Source organism: Chaetomium globosum, genomic scaffold, assembly GCF_000143365.1.
Source record: "Chaetomium globosum CBS 148.51 scaffold_5 genomic scaffold, whole genome shotgun sequence".
In the NCBI taxonomy this organism is placed as follows: Eukaryota; Fungi; Ascomycota; class Sordariomycetes; order Sordariales; family Chaetomiaceae; genus Chaetomium; species Chaetomium globosum.
In genome coordinates this window covers 1656558-1669948 of record NT_165980.1, presented here as the reverse complement: position 1 = coordinate 1669948, position 13391 = coordinate 1656558, and the positions used below count along the sequence as shown (strand labels likewise).

The following is a 13391-nucleotide window of genomic DNA, read 5'->3' as shown; positions in this document are numbered from 1 at the left end:
GCGCCGGTCTGCTGGGTTTTGTCCCACTGTTCTCACGTTCCACAGCATCCAAGAGCTGTTGAAACCAGACGTCTTTCCCGCCCGAGTGAGATATTTGCACGCTTCCTCCAGTGTTTGGCGAAGTATAAATTTCATGGAGATGAAGTTTTACTCGTTACCGGTCTTCTTGCTAACTGCTTTGGAGCCAACGGTAAAAAGTATAGATGCTATGTTGAGTACGTTGGAGTTGGGCAAGGAGACCTCGAAGACTTGAGTCTCGGCACTTTCATAGCTCGCCATTGAAAGAAGAAGAAAAATAGAGTAACAAGATTGGCAATACTCATCTGGCAGACATGTAGTTGGGATTGTATCAGGTTACTGTGAGAGGACAAGAGAGACGAGTCAAAGTGATATTATTACTTTGACCGTAATGGCGGATTGGGAGTTGCTGTCGCCTCATTTTTGGAAGACGAAACTCGCAGCTTTGCAGTGACTACTAAAGAAAAATACAAATACAAATACAAAAGGCTTGCCGTCTAACCCTAGGTACCACGCAGCTAAGGGGTGGGTGGCTACGACAACCCCCGTGGTATTTATCTATGTAGGGAGACCACGTCTCGAACTCGGCTGACTCCCAATATTAACCGCTGCCGCACCCGTAGCGGCATCTGGGCGCCCGGGGGAACGGGTGATAAAGGAGGCGGTAGCCGGGTGTGGGATGAAAGGGATCTTGCAATCATCAGCAGACCTGACCGGCTCAACTACCTAAACAGACATTCTTGTTGACTGGCATGCGCATAGGAAACGTCAACAAGAGTATCCATATGGCTCTGGGAATCCCAAGGACCCCGATTTGTAATTGTACATGGAATATAAAAGCAAACGCTACCTGCTAACCAAGATGATACATTCAAACAACTAGTGTACAGGGTATACAATGAGCAGAGAAAAAAAAAAAAAGGACGAGAAAAGGGGAAAGCCCGCCATCAAGCTCGACCAGAGGCAACATGCCAAAGCCTCTGAGCAACCTCTGCCACCCACTTCCGGTTGACAGCCAGACAAGCACCCACCACCGCCCACGCAAGGGGATACACGAACCCGAAGCGTGCCCGGCGGGGGGTGACGACCGACGAGACCAGATACGCCTCCAAAAACGACAGCAACTGCGGCAACTTCGCCAGCGGCCCGATATGCGCAACATACCCGTCCGGCCGGACCAGCACATAACCAGCCTTCTTCCCAAAACCAAACAAGCGGTGCAGCTCGCCGCGGGGGTCCGCGTACCAGTCCTCGCCCTGCGCCGCCCTCTCATCCCCGGCAATGTAGTGCACCTGAACCTCCGCCCAGCAAGCCTGCACCACGCTCTCCGCCGCCATGGCCAAGTCGGCCTCCCCCCGGCCGCCCCTCGCCGCATCGCCGGAGAACAGCAACAAGTGATGCGGCGCGCCAACACACATCCTCTGCAGACTCGTCTTCTCCCCATTCCCATCACCATCACCATCACCGCCACCACCAACACGCACCACCCCATCCGGCAAACGATCCCCGCCCCTAATCCCCGCGCCCCCAAACCAACCACCACCACGGCCCGCCTCACCCACCAAGCTCGTCCGCCCGCGATAGTTCACCCCAAACTGCGACATGAACAGGAACATCTGCCGTCGGCGCGCAGCGCTGCGCGCCACGCGCGGGGCGACGTGGCGCAGGACAAAGTTGCGGATGTGCACGAAAAGGGCGCCTGGCGCGGTCATGAAGGTGAAGAGGCGGTCGGTGCCGCGCAGCAGGGCCTGGCCGACGGGACGCTGCTCGAGGTCGTAGCTGTCGAGGAAGGACGTCGGCGGGCGGCAAGGGTGGTGGTGGTGGGTGGTGGTGGTGTTGGTCGCTGGTGGTGCGGATGGGTTGAAGTCTGAGCCTGCGAGGGGAAAGGTGCGGTGAGCCGAGCCGTCTACTCCCTTGTTGGATGGTCGTCGTGGATGGCGGCGAGGGGCGGCGGCGGCGAGGCCGACTTGGATGTGGGCGGCCGTGACGAGCGACGAAGAGGCGCCCGTCAAAATACTGGCTGACGCAGCGGTGGTGGAGGCGGAAGCGCGTGAGCCAGGTGGCGTCGTCGAGCGTGCCGGACCCGGCGGGGGTCATGGTGGTGAAGTAGGCTTGCAGCTCGGCGAGGGTGGGCGTGGCTTCTGGCTCTTGCTGGTTCTCCATGCGGATGGAGCTGCGCGTGGCGACTACGCGACGACGTCGTGTCAGAGGGAAGATGGCGACCATGCCCTTGTTGTTGAGGGCGAGAGACAGGCGATCTACGGGAATGCAGGAATCACGCAGGCGCGTGTCGCAGAGGACGAAGTCTTGGGGGTAGGCGCCGCCGGGGAAAGTCATCTTGTCGGAGGCGTGGCGGACCGTGCTATGGGCGCCGTCGCAGCCAACGACGTACTTGGAGCGGATTGTCTCGACCTTCCCATCCGGGCGTTCGAGGGTGATGGTAACTCCCGAATCGTCTTGGATGATGCGGGTGGCGGCGACGGGGCGCTCGACCTTGATGTTGTACTTGTCGAGACATGTATCCAGGAACCTCTCGGTTTCGACCTGAGAGACGTTCAGAGGTAAGGTGAACTCGGTGTCGGTGGTGCCGAGGTCATCAAGAATGACGGTGGAGGCAAGCCCCTTATTGATAAACACTTGCATGCCTCGGAGGATGCGACCTCGCTGCACCATGGCGTCGGCGGCTCCATGGCGGTTCAGGAGTTCTAGCGTCCGGGGCTGCATGACCAATGCCCGGCTTTTGTCGTTCCGGGATCGGTTCCCGGTCGATTATGCGACAGGAAACACGGTGCAGGGCGAGTTCCAGCGCAAGAGCCGTGCCGACCGGGCCTGCGCCGACGATGAGGACGTCACAGTCGTGCGTCATTGTAACTTTCTTTCTTCAAGTGGGCAGATGATGCTGAAGAGATATCGATGAACAGATGAGAAGAGCGACAAACTAACATCACTTATCGCGCAAACCTGGATCCTTTATAATCCCACATCCACGATGATGGTCGGAGCATCTTGACAGTTCGTTCCGGCAGTTGTGTAAGACGGGAGGAGTTGAATGCGACGCTGGTTCCATTGTGGGATGTCAAGTCGGAGCCGCCACTTGCCGACCCCGCTAACAGGCTGAGCTCCTCAAGGATCAAGGCCGGAGCGCGAGCTCAGTCGGCAGGCCGAAAAAAAAAGATCGGACCGCCGTCCAGGATCCCGGCTTGCGCGCTGCGCCGACGTCCGAGGTCGTGTTAATGTTGGGAGGATGCGCTGACGTTTTACGAGGGCGGCAATGTCTTTCACTTTTACCGTCCGTGTCGGAGGTTCCCAATAAGATTTCCCAGCAACCACGAAAGATCGGGGCTTGGCTTTCCTTTTAACATGGCCGCTTCCTTGACCATCCAACGGCTCTTTGTTGACCAGAGAGGAGGCTGTGTTTGCCAAGAAGACATGAGATGGATCCTGATGCGATGAACCCAAAGTATCACCAACGCCGGATCAAACGACTCGCAACCATATCGCCAAGGATCAAAGTGATATCCACATTCAGGGAGGTTGATAAAAAATAAAAAAACGAAAGAAAAAAGGACAGCTAGCCACCATTCCCAAGATACAACCCCCCTAACCCCAACCCAAACCCCCGAAACACAGCGGCGACCAGTCAGCCCCTGAAAACCGAGCCAACACCCTCCTCCCAAAACAAAAAACAATACTCGACATCGCTACCCGCTGCGCGATCTACGGGGTAAATACTATAGAGTGAGTCATGGTATCATAAACATTGAAACTGCCGCCCGACGCCTCCCATCTCCCATCAACAACAAACACTCTCACAACACCGCCTCGCAACACAACACACTACCTCGCCCACACTCGACTCAGCACTCAACGACCCGACTCGGGCGACCCAGCTGTCAACTTCTTGGTCGACTTGGCCGTGCCAATATGGGTATTATGCACCTAACACACAACGCCGTTAGTCCCAATCCATGAATAAATAACCCTTCCTTCCATCACTGGAGGAACAGAGCATAAAAAAAAAAAAAAACTCACCTTCGTCGCAAACCGCAAACTCGTAATCGTCTCCTTCAAGTGCGCCTCCAGCGGACTAACCATGACAAACATGAGCGTCTTAGAGTTCCCGCCCAGCGAGTACTGTAGCAGGTGGGTGAGCTTGGAGTTGCGGTAGGGGATGTGGCCGGACCCGCGGCCCAGGGCCTCGATGACGTCGCCCAGACACGCGAGGCTCTTGTTGATGTTCTGGGTCTCCTTCATGCGGTCGCCCTCGGCCTGCGAGTGCTTGAGCCGCTCCGAGCCGGCCAGGTCCACGAGGTTGAGCGTGCCCTCGCAGCGCTCGTTGGTCGCGCTGTTCTCGCCCACCAGCTTGAGGATGAAGACCGAGTGCGACCGCGACGACCGCTCGTTGGCCTTGGTCGCCGCCACGCTGCGGTTGTTTTGCGCCTGCTTGAGCATCGTCTCCACCTTGTCGGGCGTGTCGAGCGCCACCGTCTTGCAGTTGACCACCGTCGTCTGCTTGCGCGCGTCGTCGTGCCGGATCTCGAGCCGCTTGCGGCCGTCCCCCTCGCGCCCGGGCGTGAGCAGGTCGTGCAGCTCCTCGTTGTAGACTTCAACGAAGCTGCCTTCCATCGTGTACGTCCACGACTTCTCTTGCAGCTTGGTGATGGTGTCGTAGATCATGTGCGTGGCCCGCGGGATCATGCCGTCTGCCGAGGACATGGTGTACGTCTTGCCGGAGCCGGTTTGGCCGTAGCAGAAGATGCACACGTTGTAGCCGTCGAGGGCGCTCTGCACGAGCTGCGAGATCTCGCCAAACACCTCCTCGTTCTGCACCGGCGGGTCGAAAACGCGGTCGAACTCGAAGGGAAGCACCTTGCGGCTGATGGCCCCCAAACTGCTCTTCTCCTCAGGGCCGGTGACGTCGATTTGTGACGAGGTCTTGGCGTCGGGAAAGGCTATCCTGGCGACCTCGCCTTCTGTCGAGTCGAGGACAGGTCGGACCCTGCACATGACGCGGATGTTGCCTTTCAGTTCTTGGTACTTGTTGAAGAGCACGCGGCGCTCGGTTTCTTCTTTGATCAGCTTTTGCCGTGCTTCCTCGGCAACATGCAGGGCTTCCTGAAGGCGCGCCTCCATGTTCGCGTACGAATCGGATTGTTGCTTGCTGTCCGATTCAAGGAAGTCGATTTTGGCCCGCAGTCCGCGCATCCGATCCTCTAGCGTCATGTTTGTGGTCGTCATTTCGGCGATCTGCTGCTGGAGAGTGGCCTTGATTGCTTGCTCGCGGTCGAGGTCGGACCTGAGCATCTCGGCCTGTGACCGCATCTCCTGGACTTCCCGCTCTTTCTTGAGGATATCCAAATTCATGTCTTGCTGCTCTGCACCCAGCTTTGAGCGTAGATCTTGCAGCTCCCTGGACTTCTGCGCCTGCTCCTCGGCCAACTCCGCCCGGTAGCGCCTTTCCATAGCTTCCAAAGCGTGCGCATGCTCCCTCTTCAACTGGTCGAATTCGCCCTTGAACTCACGCCTGATTTCGTCGACTTCGTGCTTGTGCCCCCGTTGTCTATCTTCGATCTCAAATTTTTGTCTTCGTTGTTCTGCCTCCATTTCGAGGACCATCGATTGCTTCTCCTGCTGTAGTGAGTGGTTCTCCTGTCGTTGAAGGTCAAGCTGGCCCTGGAGGTGTGTGTTTTGGTCTATCAGCCGTTGTTGCTCCCTCTCGAGATCGCTCGCTACCCCCCTGTGGTTAGTATTTAAGCTAAGAACTCGCGGCTTGAGGGTATATACCTCGATTCTTGGCCATGTCGATCGCTTCCTCCAAGACCTTCCTGTCGGTCATGGTGCCCTCGAAGGTCTCTTTCATCACCTTGAATTGCGATTCAAACTCGTTTAGTCGGCCGTCGACGTCCCAACCTGCAAAAGATGTTACATTCGAGTCTTTAGTGAGAAATGACTTTTTCGGAGAACCAGACAATTTGGACGGCGAAAAGGGCGCCTTGCAAGGACTCTGTAGGACCTTGCGCACTGTGTCCATCGCCGCGTTGAACTTTTTGGATTCTGGTGGCGTTGCTGGCACTGGCGCAGGCGCGTTTCGAGAGTCGGCAGGCCCGAGTGGGTTTCCTCTGGCTGCGTCGTCTTGTTGAACCGCGGTAGGAGTTATGATCTCCGTCGGGACCTCTGACTGGGATGGCCGGGACGGAGGCTGCTTGTATTGGTTAGAGACCACTTGGCCCCCTTTTGAGTTCTCGTTGGGCTTATCATTAAGCGACAAATCCTTGAGTTGCCTGCCGAGCAACGAGATGTCTCTACGTTGTTCCTGCGTTTGCGAAAGCGCTGACTGCTGAGAAATGGTCCGTCGCAACATAGAATCCCGCAGACGGAGGTTTGAGAAAACGGGGATCTGCATACCCTTCTTCTGGTTGGCCGGTTCAGGTTCATCCTCAAGTTCTCTGTTCGTCATGGCAGTCGCTGGCCGTGTCCGCGTGTTTGTGTTCCCACGTGGTCGGGTCGTTGAGGATTGATGGAAGCCTAGCGTGGTCGGTGCTCTCATCGATACCGGGGGACGAGATGTGGGACCAACGCTTTTTGCGAAGCTGCCAGTGCGTCCATGTCCATATCGTGATGTTTGGGCGGTGGCATTAGTGGTAAGGCTGGTAATCGAGGCGCCCTTAACGCTCGTAGACCGCGATAGACCGGCAGCTGGGGGAGGAAGTCTAGGCCTGGAAGGTTCGCCCGCCTGCTCTGCTAATGTTTTGCGCTTCGGTTCTGGGTATGATACTGCTCGGGCCCCTCCAGGTCAGTTATCAACAGAGCATTGGAAGTCCGGGCGAGGATGTAATGCGTACCGCTTCCTTTGTGTGTACGTTTTTGGGGGATTCCGGTCTGCTGCACCCGTGAATTGTGTTGAGAATCGGTAATCTCTTGGAGACATGTTGCGGTTGCCGCTGGGCCAGCTATCCCAGCGTGGACTCGAGGAGGCCTCAGCCCCGACCGGAGGGTCTGATTGATGTGTTGTGGTTAGCAAGTAAGGTCGAATTGGGCGACAACGCTTCAAATTCGTCGAAAGGTGCACGTACCGCGTTCGCGTTTTCGGAGGGTTCCATGTTGAGCATGCGCATTCGAGGGACAACAAAGTGCACGAGCAAGTAGGAGAGGAGCAAAGCCCCCTGTGCAGATGTGGTTGTTGGTGACGTCGTGAATGATGGGGGGGGGGGTTCTTGTCGCAGTTATTTGCTCGTCTCTCCGCAATGGGAGTGGCGTAGATTGCTTGCTTAAAGTTCGGTTTATCAACATCACCCCGGCAACCAAACCAGAGCAGGGGGGTCCAATTACGACATGCATCTCGAGAGGTTCCTGTTACATATCGGGTTAGGGTTGGCTCTTTTCTTTTTCTTCACATGTTAATTAGCGAGCAGGGTGGTAGGCGCGCAATGCACCCCACAGACCCCAATCGAAGGAATTCATTCCCAGGGACAGCTGTCTCTGTCAAGCCAAACCCTGAAGTAGGCAACCCATCTTTGTCCGGTCATCCGAAACATCAGGGCAGCTTTTGTCTGAACAGCATTGCTGCACCTCCGAAGCCGCATGCGACCATAAAATCAACGCAACGGCCTGCACGCCATATTTTCTTTGAGTGTAGTTATTTAGACATCGACGGTCAACAGCAGCCAGCGAGGAAGCTAGACAACGCCCATCATGGAGAAGTTCTCACAGTTTCGCGATAGAGGTACTTACACCCATATCCCACCCACCCTGTTTATCCGTATCATCAACCAACACTCACTCAACAGGCTCCGGCATCTCCCCCTTCCTACCGGTGACGACACCCTCCTCGATCCCGGCCACCATCTTCCACGCGATCCTCTTCCTCACCCGCCTCCCCTTCTTCCTCACCTACGCAACGGCGTATTTCCTCGTCCTACACCACCTCCCCCTGCTCCCCACATTCGCGCGCAAGCTCCTCCTCTGGTCACTCCTCGCGATCCCGGGGGTGTGGTGGGTAGACCTCCAACTCGACGGCGTCAAGCGCGGCTCGCTCAGCCAACAACCACGCTCCCGCGTCCCCCACGCGCGCTCCATCATCGCCGCCAATTGCACCTCCCCAATCGACGCCCTCTACCTCGCCGCCGTCTTCGACCCCATCTTCGTCGCCTCGCACCCGGCCTCCCGCAAAGTCCGCCCCATCTCCCTTCTCACCGCCATCGCCTCCGCCCTCTCCCCCAGCGCGCAACTCCTCACCCTCGAGGAGTGGGAAAACCAACACCCCCCTTCCTCGCTAACCACCCTCCGCGCCCTCACCACCCGCTTCCCGGACCGCGTCATCGCGGTCTTCCCCGAATGCGGCACGACCAACGGCAAGGGCATCCTGCCGCTGGGACCCAGCCTGCTGACCGCGCCGGCCGAGAGCGCCATCTTCCCGCTGAGCCTGCGGTACGCCCCGCCCGACGTCACCACCCCCGTGCTCGGCTGGGCCGGGTGGGCCGGTTTCGTGTGGAAGCTGCTCGGTCGGCCGACGCATTGTGTGCGCGTGCGCATTGCGCAGGCGGTGCATAATACGGCGGCGGCGCCGAATGGGGCGCCGGAGAGGGCGGCGGGGGCTGCGGTTGGGGGTGCGGGTGGTGGTGGTGGTGGTTGGGAGGGGCGCGCGGAGGACCAGCCGACGGCGGAGGAGCAGCAGTTGCTGGATGGGGTTGGGGAGGCGTTGGCGCGGTTGGGGAGGGTGAAGAGGGTTGGGTTGACGTTGAAGGATAAGAAGAGGTTTTTGACGTCTTGGGCGAAGAGGTGATGTGGTGTGGTAATGGGGAGAGAAAAAACATTGGTTACCTAGGGCCAAGGGATGACTTGGGTGTTGTGTCCCATGGATGGTAAAATGCGACATGCTCAGACTGGTTGGTGCATCTGTTAAACTTTCAAGGCGGCTGTGGTTCGTGAAGCACAGCAAGTACGCCTGTAAGGAGACGATTGTTTCAACGCGAAAATGAATAACATGACGATTAAATCATAAACCGCTGACCCGGTATCCCCTTTTAGCACCGGCCAAGCGGAAAAATCGCAAGCGCCTTTTCCAGCCCAAAACATATGTACAGCCACAAATTCGAAACACATTTTCAACCATACCCCTTTACTCATCATACCCCTATTTGTCGGTGACACACCCCTGGCTGGCATCGCTGACCAGCGAGGCGTATTTCTTCAGGGTACCGCGCTTGGCCCTGGGCTCGGGGGCCTTCCACTCGGCCTTGCGGCGCGCCATTTCGTCGGCGGGCACCTCGAGGTCGAGGACGCGCTTGTCGGCGTCGATGACAATCTTGTCGCCGTCGCGGACTAGGCCGATGGGCCCGCCTTCCATGGCCTCGGGCACGATGTGGCCGATGAGGAAGCCGTGGCTGCCGCCGGAGAAGCGGCCGTCGGTGATGAGGGCGACGTCCTGGCCGAGCCCGGCGCCCATGATGGCCGAGCTGGGCTTGAGCATCTCGGGCATGCCGGGCCCGCCCTTGGGGCCCTCGTACCGGATCACCACCACCGTCTTCTCGCCCTTCTTGATCTCGCCCCGCTCCAGCGCCTCGATGAAGGCATCCTCGTAGTCGTACACCTTGGCCGTGCCCTCGAACCGGAGGCCCTCCTTGCCCGTGATCTTGCCCACCGACCCGCCGGGGGCGAGCGAGCCGCGCAGGATCTGGATGTGGCCCGTCGGCTTGAGCGGGTTGTTTAGGGGGCGGATGATGGGCTGGTCCGCGGGGAAGCCGGGCAGGTCGGCGACGTTCTCCTTCATGGTCTTACCAGTCACGGTAATGCCCGAGCCGTCGAGGAGGCCCTCCTTGAGGAGGAACTTGAGCAGCGCCGGGGTGCCGCCGATCTTGAACAGGTCCTCCATAACGTACTTGCCTGAGGGCTTCAGATCGGCGAGTAAAGGGATACGGTCCGAGACGGCTTGGAAGTCGTCGATAGTGAGCTTGATGCCGACCGAGTCGGCGATGGCGATGAGGTGCAGCACAGCGTTGGTGCTGCCGCCCAGCACGCCGACGACGACCATGGCGTTCTCAAACGCCTGTCGGGTCAGGATGTCGCTAGGCCGGATGTTCTCGCGGAGGAGGTTCTTGATGGCCTCGCCCACGCTCTCGCACTCGGCCTTCTTGCGCGCGTCCTCGGCCGGGAAGCTGCTGCTGCCAGGGAGGGTCATGCCGAGGGTCTCGATCGCCGAGGCCATGGTGTTGGCCGTGTACATGCCACCGCAGGCGCCGCCGCCAGGGCAGGCGTTGCGGATGATGTCGAAGCGCTGCTTCTCGTCGATCTCGCCCGAGATGTACTGGCCGTACGCCTGGAAGGCGCTGACGATGTCGATGGGCTCGCCCTTCATGGTGCAGCCCGGCTTGATGGTGCCACCGTAGACCATAATGCTAGGCCTGTTGACGCGGCCCATGGCGATCAGGACACCAGGCATGTTCTTGTCGCAGCCGGGCAGCGACACGTTGGCGTCGTACCACTGGCCCTGCATGACCGTCTCGATGCTGTCGGCGATGATCTCTCTGCTCTGCAAGCTGTAGCGCATGCCCGTGGTGCCCATGCTGATGCCGTCAGAAACACCGATGGTGTTGAAGCGCATAGGGACGAGCCCGGCCTTTTCGATGCTGTTGCGGACATGGCCAGAGAGCTCCATCAGGTGCATGTTGCAGGGGTTGCCCTCGTACCAGACGGACGAGATGCCGACCTGGGCCTTGGACATGTCTGCCTCGGTCAAGCCGGTACCGTAGAGCATAGCCTGGGAGGCACCCTGCGACTTCGGTTGTGTGATCTTGGAGGAAATCCGGTTGAGCTTCTCGTCGGCATACCGGCGGGGTGTTGTGGATAGGAGACGGCTAGAGTAGGGGTATGGGTGAGTTTGTGCTCCTATGAGAAGTGGCATTGCAGGGTGGCCTTGACATACTACTGGTTCCTAAAAGGCAAGACCCGGCTCATGGCCAGGGCCCTGGGAGCGCCAGTGCGCAGCAGAGACGGAGAGAGCATGACGCTCGTTAGAGAGAAACAACGAAGAGACAAAAATACCAATTGGTCAAGATAGAAAGAACTAGGGCGTATCTGAATGGACCAAAAAACACAAAGACCACTCAATTGCCCCTCTAGCAAAGTCTGAAGAGTGAGTTGTCTTGGGAATGGAATCTGAGTCGAACTTTTGGGCGAAGTCGGAGCTAAAATAATAGTTGTGTTCCCAAGTCACAGGGACAGAGACAGGGGTCCCCGCGAGATCCCCGCAACAGCTTCGTCGAAATACAAGCTTCCCGATTGGCTTGTGAGAAAGTGTCAGGGAGCTTTGACCTTCCTGTGACTCGACATGAGAAAGAAAGTCAGGTATACTTCAGCACATCGGGCAGCTCTTTTCAACCCCGTCGGAAAGTCAAGCGAAAGGACTCTGTTTCCCGCCGTAGAAGGTATGTACATACTAGGCGTTCCACTGTCCACTTTCTTTCTGCCAAACTCACTGTCTGCTTCCGTCCATTCATTACCTTCAGCAACACGAGGGGTCTCGTCCATCCATCCTTGGGCAGGCAGATAGATACCTTGATCAGCGCGAAGACCAGGGCAATGGCTAAAATCAAGTGGGATCCTGGTGCCCTCCATGCATGCCGCTCCTCGCTATTATCTCGGAACGCGAAGTGGTCTTGGGCACCCCTCCATGTCGCGCCCTGTCATTGACTGCCTGCATTATGGTTTCACCTTCCCGTCGCCGACACCGGGCTTGTCGTCCCCTTTCTCTCTCTTGTGCAGAATCTCGTCGATGATCCCCATCTCCTTGGCCTCCTCGGCAGTCAAGTACTTGTCCCGCTCCATCATGTCGTTGACGGCCTGCATATCGTACTTCTCGTACCCGAGCGACTTGTTGATATGTTTCTGCACGATCCTGTTGAGCTGCTCCCGTAACCTCTGGATCTGAGTGGCGTAGATTAAGATGTCGGCGGCCTGCCCGCGGGTCCCGCCCAGGGGCTGATGCACCATGATGGAGCTGTGCGGCAGAGCGTATCGCTTCCCGGGCTCGCCGCCTATCATAAGGATGGCGGCCATGGATGCTGCGCCGCCCACGCATACGGTCGAGACGGGTGACTTGATGTATGTCATGGTGTCGTAAATGGCGAGTCCCGAGCTCACCTCGCCACCAGGCGAGTTGATGTACATTGTGATGGGCTTATCAGGATTGTCCGACTCGAGCCACAGCAATTGGGCTACAATCGCTGCCGATACGGTATCGTCGATGGGCCCGTTAAGGCATACTATGCGTTCCTGATCAGGTCAGTCGGTGTTGCGCCGATGGTTGTCGACAAGGGTGTGCACTGACTTGCAGCAACTTGGAGAAGATGTCGGCTTCGGGGTGTAATTAGCGACTATTGGAAGCTCGAGAACGTTGCGCAACTAGAACTCACAAGTCCGCCAACCACCGGACTAGTCTATTAGCAATACGACAAGACGGAGGGCTAGAGACAACTTACTGTGACCTCGGTGATGTAGGGCATGGGGATGCGACCTGTTGGTGGCATTCCCACCGCGGGCGCGCCAAATTGGGAGAATCTCCGACATTGCCGCGTGCCTATCCCCTTGAGTAGACGTAATGCTGTTCTTTGGGTATTCATGTTGGTGAGTTGGGTGGTTCAAAGTATCCGGCCGACGCGGTGGGATGAGGGAAAGGCGGCACGGCGGGCACCGTGACGGCCGGTGAATCAATGGCCGGGTGGGGCTGGTTCGGCGTCGCCAAGATATTCAAAATCCCACCTCGGGCGGTCCACTCACTGTTTCCACTAAGATGTCTGGGTCTGGGCATTTCCTCCCCTTGTCTCAGAATATCGAATCAGGGTTCATCTCGGTCATCTTCACACTCAGATTGTCGACTGTCTAGAAATCTTGATCCCGGCTTCGTCATGAAAGCTGTACACCGAAATTTGTATCGCCCATCAATATGCTGGGTTTATCGTGGGACATATCGGGCCCTCGGCGCTCGAAGTTTTCATAGCAGCAATATCAACAAGACCGGCAAGAGCGATGATACGCAACCACCAGAAACCTCACAAGATGCACTCTCTGTCTCACATAATACCTACTTGGATGTGCAAATAGATCCAGAAGACAAAACTCTCAAGACGCCCTTTGGCCAGCTACCGTTGTCCCCGTTGATGGACCCAACATTCCACGGAGCCAGGCAGCGCTTCACCAAGCCCAAACCGCGACACATTAAACATAAATCAACTAAATGGCAACGGCATTTGGCCCGCAATCCCTACGGTAATTTTCCCTGAGTTCTCGGTCTATATATTCTCTGACTTGTCCCTAGCCCAAGCTCTGACTACACCAATACGGAAATGCCCCATTACCGGCGCCGCCCTTCCCAGCTT

General features: G+C 57.5%; 5 protein-coding genes across 5 annotated transcripts; 1 reads left to right on the top strand and 4 right to left on the bottom strand.

Moving 5' to 3' along the window:
- Positions 1–965: 965 nt before the first annotated feature.
- On the bottom strand, positions 966–2691 carry CHGG_07360 (uncharacterized protein; the record flags this gene model as incomplete). Its single annotated transcript, XM_001225015.1, has 2 exons — positions 966–2034; positions 2102–2691. 2 exons carry the CDS (start codon positions 2689–2691, stop codon positions 966–968), a joined length of 1659 nt encoding a protein of 552 aa, XP_001225016.1.
- A 1191-nt stretch (positions 2692–3882) lies between these two features.
- Positions 3883–7118, bottom strand: CHGG_07359 (uncharacterized protein; the record flags this gene model as incomplete). The annotated part of the gene is made up of 5 exons (XM_001225014.1): positions 3883–3957; positions 4051–5747; positions 5803–6792; positions 6861–7014; positions 7092–7118. 5 exons carry the CDS (start codon positions 7116–7118, stop codon positions 3883–3885), a joined length of 2943 nt encoding a protein of 980 aa, XP_001225015.1.
- A 592-nt stretch (positions 7119–7710) lies between these two features.
- CHGG_07358 (uncharacterized protein) lies at positions 7711–8800 on the top strand (the record flags this gene model as incomplete). The annotated part of the gene is made up of 2 exons (XM_001225013.1): positions 7711–7741; positions 7806–8800. The coding sequence occupies 2 exons, from the start codon at positions 7711–7713 to the stop codon at positions 8798–8800; spliced, it is 1026 nt and encodes a 341-aa protein (XP_001225014.1).
- A 351-nt stretch (positions 8801–9151) lies between these two features.
- On the bottom strand, positions 9152–11019 carry CHGG_07357 (uncharacterized protein; the record flags this gene model as incomplete). Its single annotated transcript, XM_001225012.1, has 2 exons — positions 9152–10871; positions 10940–11019. 2 exons carry the CDS (start codon positions 11017–11019, stop codon positions 9152–9154), a joined length of 1800 nt encoding a protein of 599 aa, XP_001225013.1.
- Positions 11020–11715: 696 nt separating this feature from the next.
- Positions 11716–12183, bottom strand: CHGG_07356 (uncharacterized protein; the record flags this gene model as incomplete). Its single annotated transcript, XM_001225011.1, has 1 exon — positions 11716–12183. One exon carries the CDS (start codon positions 12181–12183, stop codon positions 11716–11718), a length of 468 nt encoding a protein of 155 aa, XP_001225012.1.
- Between the last annotated feature and the right edge of the window lie 1208 nt (positions 12184–13391).